Below are 23,703 nucleotides of genomic sequence, written 5' to 3' on the forward strand. Positions count from 1 at the left end.
TAAGGTTTACAAAGTGCTTTGTCTTATCCCATTTGACCTTCATAGTAACCTAATGCTATTATCCAAATTTTACAGAGAAAAGTGAGGCTGACAAAATTTAAGTGACTTGCTCATGAGGTAGAATTTGAATTCAAGTCTTCTCTAAGTCCATCATTCTATCCATTGCACCACCTGCCACTCTCAGGCAGATTTGTAAATATCTTTGACAAGCATATGTTTTCTTGTCCTATATTTTGATACTGATGCTTGAAAGATTGTTGAAAAGCTACTTCAACTGACTACATTTATTATAGTCTTCCCCCCCCCCCCCCCGACAATTGGGGTTAAGTGACTTGCCCAGGGTCACACAGCTAGGAAGTGTTAAGTATCCGAGATCAGATTTGAACTCAAGTCCTCCTGAATTCAGGGCTGGTGCTCTATCCATTGCGCCGCCTAGCTGCCCCTATTGTAGTCTTATATGAGAATATATGACATAGGGGACATATTGGAGGAAAAGTTACATTTTGCTCTCAGGAATCATTTTTAAAAAATCAATAATTAGCATAAGTTCAATGGCACAAGCTCATGTGGTTTATTAGTTCTATCAATTTCCACTGAAGGTGTAGATCTGCTATGGAAAACATGCAAAAACTGGTGTTCCCTTTTCATGTTTTTTACTCTTGGTAGTCTTGTTGTGTCCTTGTGCCAAAAAAGGTGGACACTTTTCGTATTCATTGAACAGAACACTCCGTGGATTAAAGATTACAAACTAACTGTAGCGCACACAAGCCTTGAATTTCTGGAACTTAAACTTTAGTTGAAGGAAATCATACATAACTAGAACAATTAGAAAGTGTTGTGTCAGCCTTTTATAGCATAGGCCCTGGTATAGGCAGAGGTTCTCAAACTACGGCCCTGGGCCCAGATGCTGACCTCTGAGGTCGTTTATTGCCCCCCTCCCCCCTTAAGGCAAATGGGCCGAGGGGCGGAGACAGAGTGTGAGCTTTTGTTTTTACTACAGGGCCCTCCCACAGTCTGAGGGACAGTGAACTGGGCCCCTACTTGAAAAGTTTGAGGACCGCTGGTAGGGTATTGTGGAGTAAAGAAGTCATCCTAGTCAGAAATGTGAGGTTTTCTAGTCCAAATTTCTCTTTTACAATTCAGAAAACTGAACTTTAAAGCGATGTCCGCGTCAGGGGTAAGAAGGGGCAGTCAGAGTAAGGCAGGTGGGTCACACTGATGGGAAGTTTACAGACTGGTTCCGGGGTTGATTTTTGAAACAAAGAGTGCATTTTGTTATGTGGGTGCAATAGCAATGATAGCTAGCGATTATGTAGTAGCGACTACCCGGCTCGCACGCAGCCCTTTCTGTTTTGTCTCATGAGATCCCCACGATGATCCAGTGACGTAGAAGCTGTTATCTCCATTACGCAGAAGACAAAAGTGAGGCTGGTAGAAATCCCGTGATTTGCCCAGGTCTTTTTTCGACTCCAAGTCCAACACTCCCTCCGCACAGAATGCAGGTCCGCAAAGGGCTTTATCTGGGTGGCGCTTGGGGACCTCCCGGATTTGACAGGATGACGACATTTTGAAATGGAATTAGTCTTAGAAATCACTAATCCATTTTTGTCATGGGGCTCCCAGATGGAGCTTTTCTCAGAATCGCGTTTTTAGATTCATAAAATATAGAGGATTAAAATAAAAAGGTCGGAGGGGATAGAGAGAAAAAGAGAATGTTAGTCATTCAGACGGGGTCTCCGAGGCAGTAGAGTTGGCCCCCGACTCAAAAGACGCAACGTGGAAGCAGCGCCTCAGAGCCTCGGGATGCATATCTGGAGGAGAGCCTTCTGTCTAGCTAGTACCAAAAAGAATCGGCTTCTCATGACTCGGAATCGCGGGAATCCCGAGGGCTTCAAGGGATTTCAAAGGCAGAACGCAGAGCTTCCTTTCGCGCTTCTTCGGTTTCTGGCCCGGGAGGGTCACTTCCGGTAGCAGAGGTCCCCGAAAGGCGGGGAGCACCATTTGCTGCGGCTCCGGCGGAAGTGCGCTAAAGCACCAGTGTCGCTGCTTCCGGTCCGGGTAGAGCGGTATTCCTGCTGCAAGGCTCTGTGGTTTGCGGAGCCGGCTTTAGCTGGAGGATCCCAGAGCTAGGGGGGAGGGAGAGAGCGAGGTATAGAGAACACGCGGACTCCCAGTCTGATTCGGGGATTGCCCGATGGTGACGCCGGCAACCGATCGCAGGCACAGAGGAAAGAGGGAACCGGAACGCGACGAGGCTACTGTTTCCAGGGGGGCAGCCTGCACGGGACACCCCCCGCCCCGGTAACGGCCGAGGAGGAGGAGGAGGAGATGGCGCCGGCCAGGGAGCGGCCGTGGCCGAGGCAGTGAGAGGAGCGAAGCCCGAGGAGCCGGAGCCCCCGCGTGTGAAGAGCAGGAGCCGGCGCCATGGAAGGGACGAAGCCGAGTTTGCAGCTGGTGTACCAGGCTGTGCAAGCGCTCTATCACGATCCGGACCCCAGCGGCAAGGAGCGCGCCTCGTTTTGGCTCGGGGAGCTGCAGCGATCGGTGAGCGGGGCCGGCGCTCGGCCATGGCCCGCCGCGGGAGGCGGGCGGAGGGGATGCCGGAGAGGCCGCTGGCCAGGCCCGGAGCCGGCGAAGCGGCCGGGTCCTGCTGCGGCTGCGGGGCCTCGTGCAGCCCGAGGGGAGGAGCTGTGGCTGCGGGGCGGGGCGCGGCGCGGCGGCCGAGCTGCGGCTGGAGGAAGTTTCTTAAAAGAAGGGGCCGCCCGGGACTGTGGGTTTCTGCCCTCCGGGGTCCCGTCCCTTCCGTCGCGCCGTCTCCTTATTATGGAGCCCCCTGGGAGTCCAGGCCTTCGCAGGTTCCCGCTCTTTAACTGCCTCTCTGGGACGCCCAGCCTTGCCCTCTCTTGCGTCCCTGTCCCACCCCCCTTCCCTGTCCAGCACGCCCACTCCAGGGAGTCTAGTCTTTTCTGTCCACCGCCTTCCGATTTTGCAGCCCACGATTCTCTCCCATTCAATGTAACCCTCCCCCCTCCCCCCTCCCAAGCCCTTATTTCTATTCATTAACATCTGGAAACATCTCTCTACTTTATGGGGTCGTTATATCTGCCAATTTTGCCTTCTTTTTGTATTCCTTTGCCATCTCTTTATCTCTCTGTTGAGACGTACTCTTTTTGCCCCACTCCCTCCTCCTCAATTTTTTCTGCACAAATATCTTTTTTTTTTAAAATGCGGGAGGCGGAACTTTTAGTTTTAGTGACTTGGATTATAGAGCTAGGTGTTTTTTTTTTTTAAACAAACGTGAAAATGTTTTGAAAATGAAAGAATGTTGTATTTTATTTGCTTCCTTTCTCTCAAACGCGTCCTTTTCTCAACATTTGTTTGCAGCTTTCTCCCTTTGCTAGAGTTTTGATGCTCTGTCCGTCAGAAGTAACTGAGTTCTTAGCACATAGTAGTTCCCTACATACTTGGCAGCCGGTAGCTTTGCGTTCGAAGTAAGGTCGTGGTGGGGTTTTGGGCCCAAGTCGAAGTTTTCTTGATTTAAAATGAGAAATGCTTATAAGATAGATATCATTACTTGAGAATCACAGCACACAGCCAGTTTCTGTGATCTATAGAATGAAAGCCTTTCCCTGGTGCTTTGTTTTACTACCAGCAGTTATTTTTGTGAGATAGATTAAAATCACCTTCATTTTTATAGGAAGGAAGTACTTGATTGGAATGGGAAAAAGGATTTATTAATTCAAAAGAGCCTCACTCATGGAGTTTTTCAAATTGTTTTAAATGGTATATAATCAGTTTGTTTGCTCTTAGCAGGGTGGTTTTTTATTCTCTTTGGAGTACAGAGCTTGCTTAAATTTCCGTTCTGCTGAAAGACTAATTTCAAGAAGAAACTCTTCCTTTTCTCTTTTATACCCCCCCCTTTTTTTTTTAATATATTTTTTTTTCTTCTCAAATTCTCTCTCTGTAATTCCATGAATCTATGCCAATTGATTTTCTTGACAAGCTCAATATGAGGCAATAATTATCTGCAACTAGTACAATTTATTGGAACACATTCTGGGATAGCCTTATGTTGCGTATATCAGGTATGCTCTTTCATTCTTAGAAACACTCTGCTTCAGAGATTACTTTTCATATGAAAGGCAGTTAAAAATGATATCTTGGAAATTTCCTAAAGGGAGAAAAAACTACACTTCTTAGTTTTGGAAACTAACTTTTATAGCAATCCTATCTAGCAGGAGCCTGGTATATGACAAGAATCAGTTAAACATGATGGGAGGGAGTTGTCCTAATCCAACTTGGGCTAACTCAAGTTCAAGAAGCATTGGATGAAGTCACCCCTTCATTGGATACATAGAATAATCAAAAGTTTTTGGAGATGGCAATTTAAATCAAGAGGATGGGAAGTGTATTTTATAGACAGAAAACTATCAGTCTATAGTTTGATTGGAATAAAGCAGATCTGGTTGTTTTTTACTATGTACCATGACAGCAGATGAGCCAGGATAACCTTGGGACAATGAAAACTAATTTGGCCTAGATTCTTAGGAATTTTTTTTCCTATAACAAATGAGACAGTTCCGGGCCTATGCACTCTAGTAGTACTTTTCCTCTTTGGAATTCCTCTTTCCCCAAAGTTCTGAAAAAACACGGTTTTCTTTTCTTCTGCCATTTCAGTCATTGGTTTGACTTGATGATTTATCCGGAAGACTAGGGGTATATTTGGTGGTCTTAAGCTGTCGAGTCAAACAACAAGCATTTACTGAGTACTTAGCATGTGACAGGTATTGTCCCCAAAGGATAAAGGTATGGAATCCAGAAGAGTGTCTTTGCCTTCATGGTGCTTGCAGTTTTTTGAAGAAGACAATGTGTGCACACATAAGTAAATACAGAGTTATCTATGGAATAAACACAAGTCATTGGCAGCTATTTGTGTGGGGAAAAGCACTGGCAGTTTTGGGAAATGGGGAAAAGCTTCATGTTGGAAGTGGCACTTAAGCTGAGGGAAGAAGGAAGCTGGTGATTATCTGAGGCTAGGTGTGGCAGGAAGATTTGGACAATATGTGAAAAGGCTTAGGGATAGAATATAGAGTGTTTTAAGAGAACAGTTTTGGGGACTTTGGGAAGGAATGGAATCAGTTTGGAAAAATAGGGTGAACCTTCTAGCAAAGGGTTCCCAATGCTCACATTTAATTTTAAAAGTAACAGTGAGCCATTAGAACTTTTGAAGCAGAAGAATTCCGTGATCAACATGCTTGTGCTTATTAAGTATCATTTTGGCAGCTTTAGAATATGGATTAGAAAGTGGAGAAACTTTAAAATATGAGAGACTAGGAGGTCATTGCAATAGAACAGGTGAAAGTGCCAAGAGTCTGAGCTAGGGTAGGAGTTTTACATGTGACCAAACAAGACAGACTTTTGAAAATGCCAGACTTAATTTTTTCTGCTATTGTACTTTCTATTGATACAAAGTCTGAAAGAAAGCTTTGCATGTAAAAAAGAGTCACTGCATTTCTAAGTTCTTCATAATAAGAACTAATCTTTATATGGTGCTTTAAGGTTTGCAAAGAATATATTATTCTTATTTGATCTTTGAAACAGTCCTTCAAAATAGGTGCTATTCTTATTTTATAAATGAGGCAACTGACTGGTGAAGTGCCTTATCTAGGGTCGTACACCTAATGAAGTGTGTCTCCTGCAGGATTTGAAGCTACTCTTCCTGGTCCTAGGGCCTCTACTCCATTCATTAAAGCTCCTAATTATCTCTTTGTTAAATCCTGATCGGGCAAGCTCTTATTCTACACTCCAGCCACAAAGGATATAGCAGCTGGTAGACCAGTAGATAAGAGTACTGAGCCTGGAGTCAGTAAGATCTGTATACTGGCCTCAGACACTTAAGCTGGATAAGTCACTTAATTCTGTTTGTCTCATCTATAAAATGGGGATAATACTAATATCTATCTGGTAGGCTTGTGGTGAAGATCAAATGAAATAATATTTATTAAAAGCATTTAACACAGTACCTGGCTCATAGTAGATGATATATAAATGCTTATTCCCTTCTCCTTGTAAATGTAAGCCCTTGCTTCCATTGTTACAATTGAAGGGTGAATAATATAGTTTAGTCCTGTCCTCTTCCTCATTCTCAGTGACTTGTTACTTTGAGATAAAGATGGAACATGGTGGGCCTTTATAGTCTTTTTTTGAATATGGTCTGGGCTTCTTTTTTTTCATGTATTTTTTTGGGGATAGAAAGTCAGGTAGGGTTAAGTGATATGCCCAGGGTTACATGGTTAGCAAGTGTCTGAGACTGAATTTGAACTCAGGTTCTCCTAACTTCAGGACTAGTGTTCTTATCCACTTCTATCTAGCTTCCCTTGGACATATTTTTTTTTTTTTAATTTTAGGCTGGGGTTAAGTGACTTGCCCAGGGTCACACAGCTAGGAAATCTTGGACATATTTCTACTTGGTTTATTCCCGGTGCTTGGAGCAAGTAGTTTTCTCCCCATTCCTTTCTAGTTATACAAAATACTGCCAAGATGAAAGTTGTCTTAAATGCTTAAATACATGAACCATTTTGCTTCTAGAAAAGTTTTTCTCTACTAAGGAATATATATTATCTGATTTTGAGCCTTGTTTCTTGGGGTTCTGTGTTATTTTTTCCCTAAGTTCTTTCCTTTTTCATCTTTCTTGGGATTCACTCAGTGGTGTGTTTATTGACCCTCTTCAATTTTATTGTGATTGTTGGGTGTCAGGCTTTCTTACAAAACGAATTGAAACATATTGAAACAAATGCTTTTAATTTGTGCTAGTCACTTTGAGTCCCTCAAATTGTCTAATGTCGTTAAAAAAAAATCTCTTCAATCTCTCTTCATTGTCAAAAACTTTTCCTACCTTCGCAAAGGTAGATGGCAGAACGGGCAATTTCCTCATAAAATTAATGTTTTGATGATACTGATGTGCGGGCTAGCAAGAAAATAAACCGATTTCAAAGGATTCCTTTTTTACTTTCAGTTAAATTAAGTTTGTTCTTCCTTTACTTGTCTCTTGAATTTTTTTTCATGATTTGAGAAATTTTAATTTTTCTAGTTTGAGATGGGTCATCCTGTTATGTTTAATTGAATTGAATAGGAGATATCTGAAAAGTTAGTTGTCTTCTAAAAGTCGTTTGGTTTTCATCATTCTTTCAGTTTATAGTAGGAATTAGAGTTTTGTAGGAACATAGCAAGACATACCTTTTATTTCACTTTGATTTATGTACTTTGAAGAAACTGAGTTTTTTTGGTTTTGTTTTACAAGTCTACTTTGAGCAAGTCTACTGAGGCCATTTTTTTTCAATAGCATGTGCTTACATCTTGCCACATTTTGATAATCCTCACAACTTTTTGGTAATCCTCACAAACTTTTTCATTATTATTTATCTGTTATGGCAACCTGTGTAAGTGATCTTTGATGTAATTGTTTGTGGGTATCACATACTATGGTGATATAAAGCCTAATTGATAAATGTAATATATGTTCTGCCTGCTTTACTCATTGAAAGTTCCTTTCTTTTTTCCTTTCCTCTGGCCTCCCTATTCCCTGAGATACAATAGTATTGAAATTAGGCCATTTAGAAACCCTAAGATGATTTCTGAGTGTTCAAGTGAAAGGAATAGTCAATTGAGGCAAATTTCATTGTTGTCTTATTTTAAGAAATTGCTACAGACACTCAAGCTTCAGTAGTCACCACCCTGATTAGTCAGCAGTCATCAATATTGAGGCAAGACCCTCCACTAACAAAGAGATTATGACGATAAAGGCTTATATGATGATTTAGCATTTTAAAATTAGCAATAAAGATGCTTTTTAAATTATTGCATATTTAATAGACTACAGAATAGTATAAACCTAACTTTTCTATGTACATGACTTTTATATTTTTGGGTATACAAAAAATTCCTGTGAATACCTTTATTGTGATTTGCAGCAAGTCTGGATCTGAACTAGCAATATCTTTGAGGTATGTCTCTAGGTATTCTATATATGATGCACATTCTTCCTTCAACAAATGAATCAATAGTTGGAAAGATTTAAAACTATTCAACACTTGAAACTGAAACATTTTAATATTGTTTTGTTGGATTTATTTGTTTAGGAAATTTCATGTTTTCTGAAGGGTGTTTCCAAACTCTCCCTTTTTGAATTCTTGTGTGCATAGTTATCTGTTGTAACCTGTCATCAGTTAATTCCTCTCCCTTTGCCTCCTTCCCCCTCTTCTCCCAAAGGAGAATGTTAAGTTTAAGGTTAGGGATTTTTTTTTGGGGGGGGGTCTTATTGGCCAAAGCTAGTACATTGTCTTGCAAATTGTAGACATTTAATAAATGGCTTTTTTGATTGGTTTTACCATATCCCATATGAAGTGTTTTAACTAATAAGAGTATGTGGGATAAATGAGCAATACTCATCTAAGTTTTGGCAAGATCAAAAATACTTGTTATGGATTTTTTTTTTTTAAAGGAATGATTATAATTTCACGGTTTAGTAGTTTTAAGAACTATTGACAGTTACAAAGTTGTGATGATTCATATAACAGTACAATCTCCCCCCCCCCCCCACCGCTGGGGTTAAGTGACTTGCCCAGAGTCACACAGCTAGGAAGTGTTAAGTGTCTGAGACCAGATTTGAACTAGGGTCCTCCTGAATTCAGGGCTGATGCTCTATCCACTGCGCCACAGTACAATTTTTAAAAGAGAGGGAACCCTTTTTTAGTATCTTTTGTGACCAATAGTAGACTAAGCCTGTTAGTGAAAGAGCTCTATATAGCCTGCCACGGATTCTTGGAGGTAGACCTTCGCTATGCACATGTAAAGGCCTCTTTGCTGCTTTTGTGAAATGGGAAGTTGGAATTGGGTGATTAAATGGAAAATGTTCTCTTGTTGCAGCCCCTTTGAAATGTGGGAGCTGCAGCTTCCTCCTGTTGACTGTGAGCCCCAGGCTTCACTTGAGATGGTCCCTTCTGAAATATGGCGCTTAGTCCAAGCCTGGCATCTGTGGCTCTAAAGTCCTATGAAGTGTAAGTGCTTTATTCTCTCCTTGTAAAGAATTCTTATTTTTAAAAAAATAGTGAAAAGGAAAAGAGAACAATGGACTTAATAGATTAGTATGTGAGGATTTGGTTTATTTTTACTTATATCTTGGTTTCATTAATTTAGTGGCAAGAATAATTTATTTTTGTTTTTGTGAATGTAGGCAGTAGAAAGCCTTAGATTTGGAGTCATAGGACCTGGGTTCAGTTCTAGGACTGCCTCTTGGACAAGTAATAACTTTTTTGCACCTCATTTTTCTCATCTTAAAAATGAACAGTTTGGATTAGAAGACCTATGATTATTTCCAGCTCAAAATTTGCATTTCTGTGATTAAGTATGCTGAGAAATAGGAAGTATGGTGAAGGATAGCAATCTATCAATAAAATCATGTATTCTCTGCATGATGATTAGAAAAGACATCTGTAAACCAATATATCACTCACCTGCCTCACCCTTTAAAATTGTGAAAACAATTATCAGAGATCATGCCTTAATTGGGTTTTTGTTACTGTGTGATTTTATCAGTCTAGGGAATTCCTAGGGAATAAATTCTCTCTACCAGTGCAGACTGGCTGTGCTTTTGCAATTTATAGTCTTAGTCAGCTGGGTTTCTAAGAGGCTGTTAGTTAAGTGTCAGAGAAAGAAATCAAATCCAGGCTTTACCAATTCTGAGGTTTGTGTTCTAATCACTATACAAATTGCCCCTAGCTTCATTTGGTATTCATTTTAGCAGATAGCAGCTTCTATATTATCCCTGATTACTTTGGAAAACTAACGTTTTTCTATACCTATTTCAAAATGTTGATAATCCCAAGGAGAAGTACTTAGGAGCTAGACCACACAAGAGATGCATAGAGTTTGGAGTCAGTATATCCTATTCTGTATTTGACCTCACTTTGTATTTGTCAGGCATGGAATAGAATTCTCAGAAAAGTGTAACACTGATGATAACAATTTTGGAGTTCAAATAGTCTGTGTGTGTGTGTGTGTGTGTGTGTGTGTGTGTGTGTGTGTGTGTGTGTGTGTGTGTTTAAATTTATAACAACACACTGAATTTTAGATGATGTGAGTTTCTCAGTTCTTGACTTCTTGAAAGCAATTAGACTTTTAAAAAAAGAAGAAAAAAGACTAAAATAGTTCATAAATTTTGACTCGGAAATCTCACTGATAGATCTTTGACCCTAAGTAGGTTTAAAAAAAAAATAAAGTTCCATAGTCATCATAATGGGGCTTTTTATGGTGGCAAAAAAACTGGAAGCAAAGTAGAAACTCTTGATTTGTGGATTTGTGGATGCCAAATTGTGGCATGTGGATACAATAGAATTTATCAAAGAATAAGAATTTTGAGAAATATAGAAAGAGCTATATGAAGTAACTGTAAACAGAAAAACTATATATATACACACACACATACACACACATATAGCTATGTGAGTGGATAGATAGATATAGCTATATATAGATATAGATATATAATTATAATATAGAGGGAGAAAAAGATATTTGGAAGAGAATTTGGAAGGAGAGAAGACAGGAGGAGGCGGGGTTTCATACTACTGAAAAATGTCAGATCAAACAAAGTTTTACAGATTTAAATATACACTGGAAAAAGACTTTTGTCATTTATTATTGCAGACTAGGAATTAAATGATCTTTCAGCCTCAAATTCTTTTTAGAATGTAAAGTCTTTGAGGGCAGGGACTGTTCTCCCCCCCTCCCCCTTTCTTTGTAGCCTCAGGGCCCTACACAATGTTTGACATATAGTAAGCACATAATAAGTGCTTATTGACTTTCTGGTATTTTTTTCTGATAGCATTCTTTTATATTACTCTTGTGTTTTTAGTTCCTAGAGACAAAGGGCCAAGGAAAAGCATCAGGACTAGGGATAGACTAAAGATTTTCTGAGCAGTATGAGGAAAAAAAAAGAACCAATATGTAATGGGATGTCATTTTATCTAGTGGTATCAGCAACTTGTTTACTTACCTATTAAAACTTAACAAAATTAAAATTGTCAGTGAGTGCTTGTTCTGTTTTCAGTAGTATGCTGGGGTCTATAAATGGTGATAGACTTGAGAAGAGGATATTTTAATTGTATATAACAATTCAAGTAAGAGTAGGATGATTGGATAAAATGGTTCAGAACCTATTTATCTTGCTTTCTTGGTGGTTTTATAAGTGCCTGGCTTCGCACAGTGTAGGTACTCAGAAAATGTTTTAAAAAAAAAAAAAAAAAAAAAAAAAAGCATGAATCCTTATCTTTGAATAAATCTAATGTTTTTATACTCCTTTCTTCTCTGGATTGGTCAGATTTTTATCAGCTCATCTGCAAGATTTTTGGGTCTCTTGATAACTATAAAGTTTCTCTGCTTGTTGGAAGAAAGCTGGCTTTTCCAAAGCTCAGAAAAACTTTGTCTATCCACATTGGCATGAAATCCTATGTGTATCATGTTTTATGGCTGTATGATAGATTTTATCAAAGTTTCACCCAAAACTAAATCTTAACATTATTCTCCCAATGATGAATATGACTGTAGATAGGAGCTTACAATGGACAGATTGTGGAGACATTTTTCCTCGGGGAGTTATTTGTTGTAATATGCTGGGATTAATGTCTCATTCTCTGAACTCATCCGTTTTCACTTTTGCTTTGAATTCAGAAGCAGTCAGTTATGCTGAATTCAACATTTGGATTTCCTAAAAGAACTGCTGTGTAAAATCTTGAAATAAAAAAGCTTGTGGGGTAAAAGGGATTAGGAGCACAAGGCTCAAACTTTTATCAATGACATTAAAAAAAAGATTGCTACTTTTTCTTCAGTTACATGTATGGTAAATGATTAAAAAACAAATAAACACAATAAATAGGAATGGGTAAGTGGCCTTGAACCTCACAAGCAAGTTGGGTGGTTTCTGGGTAGAGGCCCCTGTATGGTTCAGACTAGTTCTTCTCAATTCAATGCGCCTACTGCTCCAGTAACTAAACCATAAATATGACACTTTACCTTTACATACACAACTGAAGTGAAGTTTGCTTGTAGAAGTGGGCATTGAAGTTAGTGTTGTAGCTTGGGAATTACTGTTAACTGATGATGCAGTTTCTTGAATTCTCTAATTGTTTTTTTTTAATTGAGGAAATCTTGTACAGCAACATAAATAGAAGTTGACTTAAAATGTTTTCTTATATCAATCATGTTGGAACAAATTTGCATTTTAAAAATACTTGTCATGGTAAAACTGTATCCAGGGTAAAGATATTGTATGCTGCACTTCTAAAGTAAAAGGCTTATCAGAAATGTTAAAACAATTTCTAAGTATTAATGTGTTAAAAAAATTAATCGTTTATGGTTTACAGAAATTTTATTCTTCCCCCATCAACTTTTTTTTTACACATTTGAAGTAATTTTAAGTCTCTTGAAAAAGACAGGGATTTTAGCTTTTTAAAGATATAGGTGCTTTTGGAAAACATCCTCATGTTTTCTTGAATGCGATTTGCTTCTAAGCCATTCCTAAACTGATTTAATAATTAATGATTGCTTCTCTTAAACAGGGCAGTGGGTACTATTCTACCTAGATAGGGTTTTTTTGGGGTACTAAAAGTGGAGGGAGATTTGTTTATACAAATGTTTCTAAAGTATGTACATAGTATTGGAAATTATTTGTGGTAAAGAAATATTCTTTACTCCAGTTGCTTTTCTCAGACAATAAAGTAATGCATCCATGCCACCGCCTACTCTGTCAACAGTGATGCTATTTGTCCTTTACATTTTTGTAGTATTATAATAATTTGAAATCCAATCCTTATTGGAAGACATCCTTTTGTTAACAAACTTGTTTCTTTTTTGTTTCGTTTAAATTTTGATTTGCTTATGAGACAGTTTTGCCTCTTGACTACTTTAACAGTGCAGAAATGTGCTATTGTTAAAAGATGCTCGCTACACCATTTGCAGTAGCTTTCTTCATTTATAATTTGTTCCAAATTTGATCATTTTAGCAAAACTTAATATATTAGTTGAAATGCTTCTACATCCAAAGAAAATGTTTACAACTTAAAATTTAGATGTAATTATACTTATAAAAATTGTGCAACACTATACTCATGCTAAGAACCACTATAATGGAATTGCTGAAATAAATAAGGATGAGGATGGGGGGAAAAAAGAATTATTGATTTTCTTTTTTCTACCTGTCAGGCACTTTTCATGCATTTGACAAACATTTATTGAGAAGCTAACATGTGTGAGGTCCTGTGTTAGATGCAGTGGTGCATACAAAGTCAAGTTATATAGGGTAAAAGGTCTATAATTCAATAAATTAAATTATTTTAACCACTTTTGTTAAACTTTCTTGATTTCATGGGTGCAGAAATTTTTGTAATGAAAATATCCTATGCATCCTGAATCAGAGAAGTATTTTGTGATTTAACAGTTTTGTAAAAGAACATCGAAAGCTTTTTCTCCCTACAGCCAATCTTGTTGACTCCCTCCACATGGCTGCCATCTGTCCTTTCTTTCTACATGTTATTCAGATCTTATATTGCCTGGATTATTATAGTAGTCTTTGTAGTGGTCTTTCTGCTTTCATTTTATTTTTTCTCTAATCTTTCACATTTATGAAAATTAATCTTTCCAAGGCATGGGTCTTATCGCTCTCCAGTTCAGAAGTTTAAGATGCTCTCCTGTTTTTCTTGAGTAAAATACTAACTCCTCAGATTCTTTGGAGGTCTTCAGTTAGAGATTGGATGTTGCATTAGAGGGGATGATGATGGAGATCCTTCCCAACTCTCAGATTCTCTTATGTTTAACTTCCATGACAAGAATTCCTAACCTATTTCTTTTTTAATTTTATAATTATAATTTTTTGATAGTACATATGCATGGGCAATTTTTCACAACATTATCTCTTGTACTCACTTCTATTCCGAATTTTCCCCTCCTTCCCTCCACTCCCTCCCCTAGATGACAGGCAGTCCCATATATGTTAACTGTGTTCTAATCTATTTCTTTTAGCAGGCTAAAAGCCTGTGGGGCCCCATCTCAGAATAAAGTTTTAAAATGTCTAATAGCAATTATTTAGATTCTAATTCTGTCTCCTCATTTCACTTCCCTTCTTCAGGATCAGAAAGTTGTTTTGTTTTTAAATTTGCTCCCTGGTTTTATTCTCCAGTATAACACAGCTTCCCCCTATCCTGTGTTTCCCTGTTGAACTTAATGCATTTGTTAAACAAATCCTGTGTGTACTGTGTATGTTCAACTCTTTACTCATGTTTAGTCTACAAAAGGAAACCAATTATGTTGATACAATTCTCAAAATGTATTTTTAAGTATCCAGGTTAACCCCTGCTCTATAATCTCCCTGCAGTATATCTTTTTTTCTTATTTCTTTCCTTTCATAGAGTCTTTTTTCAGGAAAATGAGCTGTTCTTTGAATTTGGCCCTCTATTTCTAGCCCTTGTTACACTCCACAACGTGGCTGCTCTTTTTCATCTTCAATTAAGGTGCCACTGCATTCGTGGAAGTCTTTACTAACATCTCTAGTTGTGAGATATGCCTCACTTTGCAATATTGCTTTGTGTTGTGCTTGCTTGTCTTTGAACAAGTATTATTCCTCTGAAAAATGTAAGATTCCCGAGGGCAAGGACTTTTTCCCTCTTTTTTTTTACTTTGTATTTCAATTGCCTAGCATAATGCTTTGCACATACAAAATACTTATTCAATGTTTGATAAATTAAAATTAATGTGACATGTCATAATTCTGATATAATTCTGTTACATATATTAAGATAGAAAAAAGTAAGTATGTTAATATTCATATCATTAATTTATTATATGCTTGGACTGTGACTGTAGTTATCAAAGATTATTTTTGTTTTCAAATGAATTCTTACTTAGAGTAACATAAAGAGGAAAAAAACCCTCCTCAATCCCTCTCTTATTAAATAGAACAAAGGCGTGGATAGTCTATACTTTTAAAAAAGTTATAATTACCCTTGAGTCAGATGCTTGAAATTCTGTCTTTATTTTAAATATATATTTTTATTTTGTGAAATGTTTACCAATTACATGTTAAAGAATTAGTAATAATTTAAAAAAATTTGAGTTCAAAATTCTGTTCTCTCTCCATCTTGAAAAGGGTAAGCAGGTTTGATATCAGTTATACATGTCTTTATAGTTAGTTTTTTAACAGGGAAACCTCCCCTGCCCCCAATTCCTTAATTTTCTTAGACATTTTTATAGGTTAAAGATTCTCTTATTTTGTTGTTGTTGCACATAATTTAATTCTTTATGAAGTATTTAAAAGTATGAAGTATTTAAAAGCACTAGTTTGTGAGCATTAATTCCATTGGGGAGAGAGAATACTAAATAAACCACATAGTTGAGGAACCTTTTGATTTTTGGCAGGAGCTGAGAGTTCTGTTTTTTTTTTTTTCCTTTGTTTTTAGAATTAGCCTTCTAACTGCTCAGTGATCTCATACTTCTGTTATTTGGGGTCAAAATCGACATAGCCACTTCTTTTTGAAGTAAGCATCAGTAAGATGATTTAAAATGTTTACATCTGAAAGATTAGCCTTGGTAGTGATGACAATGATAGATATTTGATGTTTTCTTCTCAGAAGAACAGTATTGATGGTCAGTGGTCCACTTACAAGTAGTGAGCCATAGCCTGTTATTGCAGAAAAACTACTTCTTGGTCATATTTTCAGCTATATTTTAAAAAATTTTTTCATTTTTCTTACTTACCTACCATCTTGATGGAAAGAAAATATTCTCAGATGTAGATAGATATCGATATTGATGTTTATAGCTAAGGATGCTTCTGGTCCATGACTCTAGTATAGAGTATATGTCTTTAAGTCAAGGGTTTTTAACATTGAACAGGAGTGAACTTGGATGGGAAAAAGTTTCACATCTTTTGTTTTTAGTAACTTTTAACTGACACATAGCAGTTTTTTTCAGTTTTGAAATATTACTCTTCAAAGGGAATTATAAACTTCATCATCCCATTACAGAGGCCCTTCAGAGAAAAAAGGTTTAAGAATCCCTGCTGAAGTTTTTATGCTTGTTTTCTTTTATGCCTAAAGACAACAATGACTTTTTTTGAAAAAATGTTCTTAAAATTCTGAACTTAAACACAATACTCATTTTTGTATATACTGTAGAAACTACAGGATTTAAGACTTTTTAATGAAACCTGATACTCCATTTTGTACTGCTTGCTTTAAAAAAAAAAAAGAATGCAAGTAATTCTACATGTTAATTTCAAAACTGTCCTTTTCTGTATTTCTTTTTGAATTTTGTTCTGTTCCTTTCTACTTTTTTTTTTCCCAATAGACTCTTATTTTTGGCATCATTTGCTTTTTACCTCTCTATTTTTAAACCAATAATAGATGGTTTTGATTTCTGCTGCTTTACAAGATAGTTTGAGGTCTGGAGGGCTATTTCCCCTTCATCTCAACTGCTTGAGAATGAATCCTACTTCATACACTTACTGTGTAACCATGGTGGACAAGTCACTTGACTATTATCTGTCTTTGTTTCCTCATTTGTAAAATGGGATAATAAGAACACTCATCTCACAGGACTGTTGTGAAGATCTAATGACTTGACATGTATGTGAAGTGCTTTTCAAACCTTAAACCACTATATAAATGCTAGATTTTTTTTAAAAAATGAAATTATTTTGTAGAATTCTGTAAAATATCCTTTTGATGTATCATTAAAATTAGAAATTAACTTTGGTTGTATTGTTTTTTTTATTGGCACAACTCGGCCATGACGATTATTTGTTCTTTATATATACATGTACATGTATTTCTTATCCTTTGGTAGATTGATTCTCAAACATTTTATGCATTTTTTAGGTATTTGGAATGGAATTTTCCCTTTCAGTTGTTCATCTTAGATTTTATTAGAGAAATGCCATTGATTTTTTTTTGATTGTTACCTGCAGCTTTGTGGAAGCTACTTTCTCAGTATCTTTCCTTATTCCTTATGATATTTTTAGGGAGACCATCTTGTTATCTGTTCAGAGGGATACTTTTAATTCTTCTTTACCTGCCTTTATAAAGCCTTTAAGATTTAAGTAGTCTTATAGTCCTTGGAGGAAAAAAACTATTTCCCCTTTTGAGTCTTTGCTTTTATTTGTACTTGTTTCTTCTTTTTGGTAAACTTTAAATTTGCAATAACTTTTTAAACTTTGTATTTTTATATTTGCTCATCTCTTCCAGTTTGACCATACTCCTGAACTTTTCACCATAATTCTTCAGTCTATAATTTTTAGTGGTCTCATTCCTTTCAGTGTTATATTTGACCCTGGATTTGAGGATAAGAGCACTAAATTTTTAGGGCCTTTTCTTTCTTTTTAAAACAATTATTATTATAGCTTTTTATTTATAAAACATATGCATGGGTAATTTTTCAACATTGACCCTTGTAAAAACTTTCTGTTCCAACTTTTCCCCTCCTTCCCTCCTCCCACTCCCCTAGATGGCAGGTAGTCCAATACATGTTAAATATGTTAAAGTATATGTTAAATTCAATATATGTATACATATTTATACAATTATCTTGTTATACAAGAAAAATTGGATTTAGAAAGAAAGAAAAAAAATCTGGGAAGGAAAACAAGAATGTAAGCAAACAATAACAGAAAGAGTGAGAATACTCTGTTGTGGTTTACACTCATTTTCCATAGTTCTCTCTTTTGGGTTTAGCTGATTCTCTTCAATACTGAACAATTAGAATTGGTTTGAATCATCTCATTGTTGAAGAGAGCCTCATCCATCAGAATTGATCATCATATAATCTTGTTGTTGCCATGTACAATGATCTCCTGCTCCTCCTCATTTCACTCAGCATCAGTTCATGTAAGTCTCTCCAGGGCTTTCTGAAATCATCTTGCTGATCATTTCTTACAGAACAATAATATTCCATAACATTCATATACCACAACTTACCCAACTATTCTCTAATTGATGGGCATCCATTTATTTTCCAGTTTCTAGCCACCACAAAAAGGGCTGCCACAAACATTTTGGCACTTACAGGTCCCTTTCCCTTCTTTAATATCTCTTTGGGATATAAACCTAGTAGTTACAATGCTGGATCAAAGGGTATGCACAGTTTGATAACTCTATGGCCTAATTCCAGATTGCTCTCCAGAATGGTTGGATCCGTTCACAGTTCCAACAATGTATCAGTGTCCCAGTTTCCCCACATTCCCCCCAACATTCTTCATTATCTTTTCCTGTCATCTTAGCCAATTTGAGAGGTGTGTCTCAGAATTGTCTTAATTTGCATTTCTTTGATCAATAGTGACTTGGAGCACCTTTTCATATGACAGAAAATAGTTTAAATTTCTTTATCTGAAAATTCTATTCATATCCTTTGACCATTTATCAATTGGAGAAGGCTTGATTATATAAATTTTGAGTCAATTCTCTGTATATTTTGGATATGAGGTCTTTATCAGAACCTCTGGCTGTAAAAATGTTTTCTTTAGGGTCTTTTCTGGTGTCTACTGACTGAATGTCAGCGATCTTGGGCTTGGTCTATCCTTCCTGTTTGAGGACCATGGTACTTTGTGGGTCACTGTTCATTGCTACTCCCAGATGCTTCCAAGACTCACCCTGAGACTTTCTGACCGTGCAAAGGCTTTCCTAAGAGAGAATCTACCCATCATTTCCCCACTATCCTTACCCTACCTTCCTCCCAGCTTTGGTAGGCTACATGTATAAGGCTTTTGGTTGAGTTGAGGCTTTGCTGGACTGGCCCCTTTTCTTATTGTCTATTGTCTTCTGACTGACTTTCTGGAAGTCCTAGGAAAAATGAAATCACTTAACTGTAATTTCTCAATGTACTTCTTAGTTATTATTCATTCAGGTTTATGTATGTAAAATTGTATGTGTTAAACTAAAAAGATTTACTGGAATAGGAATGTGGGAACTAGGAGATCTACTGCTTCCTCTTGTTGCTTTGGCAAGAAGTCTGCAGGATAAAATATCTTTAAAATGTTTCTTCTTTTTTGTTTCTTCTGATTTTTTCTTTTAGACTTAAAAAAATACCATCAAATTTTAATCTTTCTTCCATAGCAACTCCGCTGTAAGTATCTTCTGATTTGCATACATTTGAAAAGTGCTAGAAATGGCCTGTAGCCAGTTAAGAAAATTTTAGTCTATTAGTCTCCCCTACTTCTGTATGCTGGTTCCATTCTAATGTTGTCATTTATCTAACAGTTGGCTTTTATGTTTTATTTTCACCAGGTTTAGGAAACAAAGTGGTATAGAAGGTTGAAATATGTATTATACTACATATAAATGCTCTTAAAGTATATAACTAAACTTAGTTGGTATATGTGGTTCTATAAGCATATATACTCTTCTGTTATATTTACATTATTAAATTCTAATGCTAATGGAACCAAGAAAAGCACAGAAGGCACCTCTTCTTGACCTAGGAAATCAGATTGGAATAAGATGAAGCCTTTTGTAAAAGGTGTTATTTTCTTGAATGGAAATGACTTATTACTACGACTACTTTTAGCAAATATAATAAATGTATTCATGAAGGTTATGCTTAAATTGAAATTTGTAAGAAAATCTTTTTTTCCCTAAGGGAGGCATTGGCAGCAGTTTATAACATTTGGATTTTCTCATCCTTACCCCCTAGTCTTTTTGTCAAGTAGTAGATAATCTTTAAATACTGATTTTCTCCTGTAACTTTCCTAGCAATGATACAGTCTTGTTCATCTCATTTTACAGATAAAGAAATTAAAGCCTGAAAGAGGTTTGAGGGAGTTGCCGGAGCTATCTAGCTCGTTAGTTGTATAGCTAAGATGAATGCTCTAATCTGGTCACCTTACCATGTGTGATTTCTACTGTACCATATTGAAGTTTATAAAATTTGCTATAAAAGAAGCCTTTTATAACCTCAATGATCAAATACTAGTTTTTCTGTTTGTAAGTTTGGACTTTTTCTCACATACCCCCAGAAATAGAGATATTAGATTATTTGTTAGTCTCTAGAGAAAGTTTCACTCTTAGATGTCTTGTGGCTTAAACAAAGAAATTATATATGATGATGGAGCAAAAAGCATATGTAGAATGGAATATCTTGTTACTATCCTTAGCTGTAGTGGGTCATGCAGAGCAGAATGAGTCCTGCTGAAACCAAATGATTCAAGTAGAATGAAAATGGTGAAGGAGAAGCATCATAGAGGAAGGAGGACAAACAGTATCTTGAGAGAATTGATTTAGATTTCAGTGTGGAGATGGGGAAGAAAGAGAATAAGAGGAAGATAATTCTGGTGTTGATAGCTAGTATTTCTATAGTGTTTTGTATTTTTTAATTCATTTGATCTTCACAAACTTGTGAGGTAGGTGCTGTTATTATTCTCACTTTCCAAATGGGAAAACTAAGGTTCAAGAGACTGTAACTTAACTGACATTAAATAGACACAATTGAAAATTGAACAATATCAATGGAAATAAAATTCATATAACAAATAGAAATAAATAGTCAAAACAAATCTCTATCTTGTCAGTGTTCAGAAAAAAATATGCTTTTTTCTGCTTTTTCATTCTTAACATCTTTCTTCCTGGAGACACCTATGCAGATTAAAATTTAAAAATAACCTAAGTGATATTTATTAGTTGTTTACATGTTAACGAGTGAATGTGTTTAAAATCCTTATAAATGTTTGGGTGAAGGAAGAGTCAGTGATTGCTTAGTTTGTTTTCAGCACTTTCCAAGAGTCTGTATAAATGGAGATATATTTTTTCAGAGAAAGGGACATGCCATTTGTATAGACTAGCTCAGGTGAGTGTAGGATGCTTGGGTAAAATAATCCAGAATCAGTTTTTTCTTGCATAAAGTTATAGGTAAATACTTGGTGATCTTTCCTGGTGGATTAATTAATAAGTATCTAACTTTGCATAAAGTGAATGCTTATAATGTTAAATAAGCATGAATTCTAGTTTTTGAACCAAGGCAACCAATATTGCCACAGGCTTGGAACTCTGACCTTATCTGTATTGTTTTAGGCTCTGTTGTAACCATCAAAAACAAGAAAGCAAGGCCAATTCACCACATGTAGTGTGCTAACTGATTAGTTGCTCTGTAGTGTATGAAGGTTGATGACATGGTTCTTAATGCCCATACACCAGTTTTTCAGGAAGATAAGTAATTTCATGAGTTTCTTCATCCAAAACAACTTCATTACTCAGTAAACAGTTGTCATAGGAGCAGCTTTACTACCGTCAGGCTAAATTATTTGTGTCTTAAAAAGGTATTAAAATTATTCCTTTATTATTTACTATTAAAATACTCTTCTCTTTTCCAATTCACATATCTGAATGAGAGTCAGGAGCTTTTGGCTTCACATTTCCTTGTAAACAGATCTATCAGATCAAGTACCATTGTGGCCAAAGCAGAGGCAAGATTGAGATTGAGAAAGATTGAATCAGTTTTGTATTGAATAGCCCTTCCATGCTATAGATAAATAAAATCCATTAAAAAAAATTGTTTACTGGTCTTTAAGTGGCTTGTTTTGTACCAACTCTGAATCTGACCACTGGTTTGAATCCCATGCCTGACCCTTAACACCAGTTTACCAATAATGAGCTGTTAATGTAGCCTAAATATAATGAAAATATAGGCAGTCAGATCACTAACCAAATTGGTTCTTAACTCATGGAGGTGAATTTAAGTTTGATTGTATCATAGTTAAGATGTATTTGTTATTTAGCAGATACTATAAAGTTAGGTGTTGTCATTTTATTGATTCTTGTAAGCTAGAATATTGTTATGTTATCTTCATGGTCCATAGCTTGGGCCTGCTGTATATGACAGTGTTATAAGATTCTTTTGGTATTTCAGTAACTGAATCTCAAGATTGGTCTGGCATATCAGATTTCCTCTTATAGCAAATGTTTAGTTTTTGTAGTATATAATGCTAGTGGTTATTAAATAGAAAGCTGAGATTGACAAGACTAGTCTGGTTTCTTGTATATTGTTCTTTTGGTTGTGCATTCTGCTCTATATAGTTTAATTTTTGAATTCTCTAATATTTTAATAAAATTTTTAATCAATTACTTTCATGTACCCTCATTTTGGAGATAGGCACTTTCCAGTTGATGGATAACTGTTTTGTTTTTACCTGAGTGTTTTGCTATTTCAGATAATACTTAGCTATCTTTAAAAGATCTTAAGCATCTTTCTTTTGATCTGTTCTTAGGTTCATGCATGGGAGATCTCTGATCAATTATTACAGATCCGGCAGGATGTAGAATCGTGCTATTTTGCAGCACAGACGATGAAGATGAAGATTCAGACCTCATTCTATGAACTTCCAACAGACTCTCATGCCTCTTTACGGGACTCATTGTTGTCACATATCCAGAACTTGAAAGACTTATCTCCTGTCATCGTAACTCAGGTAAATCTTTGTTTCCATTCAGGAGAACATTTATACAAGATGGGTTGTCAAGTTTTTATTAAACTGATGAATGATAACAATGTAAATAATCAGTATTGGTAGCAAATCTAAAGGTAGCATTGAAACCTTCTTTCAGTCTTACTGCTCTATGGTATGGTATAGCAATATAGTATAGCAAGAATTTTTCTATCATTTGAACAAATAAACATTTGGGGCAGGACAGTTATCTGATTTGTTGTGATTCAGTTGCTTCAGTCATGTGCACTGTTCATGACTCTGTGTGGTCTTTGTTTGGCAAAGATACTGGAGTAATTTGCCATTTCCTTTTCTACCTCATTTTACAAATTATCCAGGGTCACACAGCCAGAATGTGTCTAAGGCCAGATTAAATTCAGGAAGATGAGTCTTCCTGACTCTCGGCCTAGTACTCTATCCATTGTGCCAGCTAGTTGCCAGTCATTTGATGCTGAACTGTAAATTTTAATAAGAAAGTGTCTGACTGGTTGTGCTTACATTTACAAAGTAAAGATTTATGGAAGGAGTGCTTAGTTAGAAAGGCAATGGACAGGATATCTGTCATTTGGAGAATGGCTTAACAAATTATGATATGGATATAATGGAGTGTTATTGCAGTGAAGGAAATGACTGATGAATTAATAGAAATTTGTGAAGACTTTTATTAATTGATGCAGAGGGAGGTAATCAGGGTCAGGGGAATAATTTATGTAATGACCACAATATTTTAAAGTAAAATAACTCTGAAAGGCTTCAGAACTCTGATCAGTGCAGTGACCATACATGACTAAAGAAGGCTAATATGAAGTATATGCACATAAAAAGTGATGGACTAGAGTTATTTAATAAGGTGTTTACAAACAGCCAGTATAATCTCTCCGATCAATCGTCTGATCTTACTGTCACTTAGCTGAGAGCTCTTGATTACAGTGGACCCTTTACAAGCACTGGTTGTAGCTGGCACTGATTTGTGACTCTTTTTGCCAATAGTTCAAGATTGTAGTTCCAAGGCACTTAAGGCCAGTTTGGGACCCAAGGAATGCTGTAGCGTACTTGTGGCAGAAGTTTCATGTCTAAGAGGTGTAGCTTCAGGGGTAGAGGAGCCCTTCCTGGTCAAAGAAACACTGAAGATTTGCAGACATTTAGAATTGGCTATAACTTGCTGACTTTTAGAACTAGCTCTGAAAACA

General features: G+C 36.5%; 1 protein-coding gene across 2 annotated transcripts in view; it reads left to right on the plus strand.

The window, feature by feature from the left end:
* Positions 1 to 559: 559 nt before the first annotated feature.
* Positions 560 to 23,703, plus strand: part of TNPO3 (transportin 3) — a 111,771-nt gene continuing 88,627 nt past the window's right edge. Inside the window, exons 1-2 of one of the 2 annotated variants that reach the window (XM_074267964.1) lie at positions 560 to 2,544; positions 22,298 to 22,498. In XM_074267964.1, the coding sequence (XP_074124065.1) occupies positions 2,425 to 2,544; positions 22,298 to 22,498 (321 nt within the window). In that variant the 5' untranslated portion in view covers positions 560 to 2,424. Of the gene's footprint in view, positions 2,545 to 8,943; positions 9,057 to 22,297; positions 22,499 to 23,703 lie in introns of those variants that run through there. The other variant, XM_074267965.1, reaches the window with a different exon arrangement.

The sequence above is a fragment of the Sminthopsis crassicaudata genome, chromosome 5 (assembly GCF_048593235.1).
Source record: "Sminthopsis crassicaudata isolate SCR6 chromosome 5, ASM4859323v1, whole genome shotgun sequence".
Taxonomy (NCBI): domain Eukaryota; kingdom Metazoa; phylum Chordata; class Mammalia; order Dasyuromorphia; family Dasyuridae; genus Sminthopsis; species Sminthopsis crassicaudata.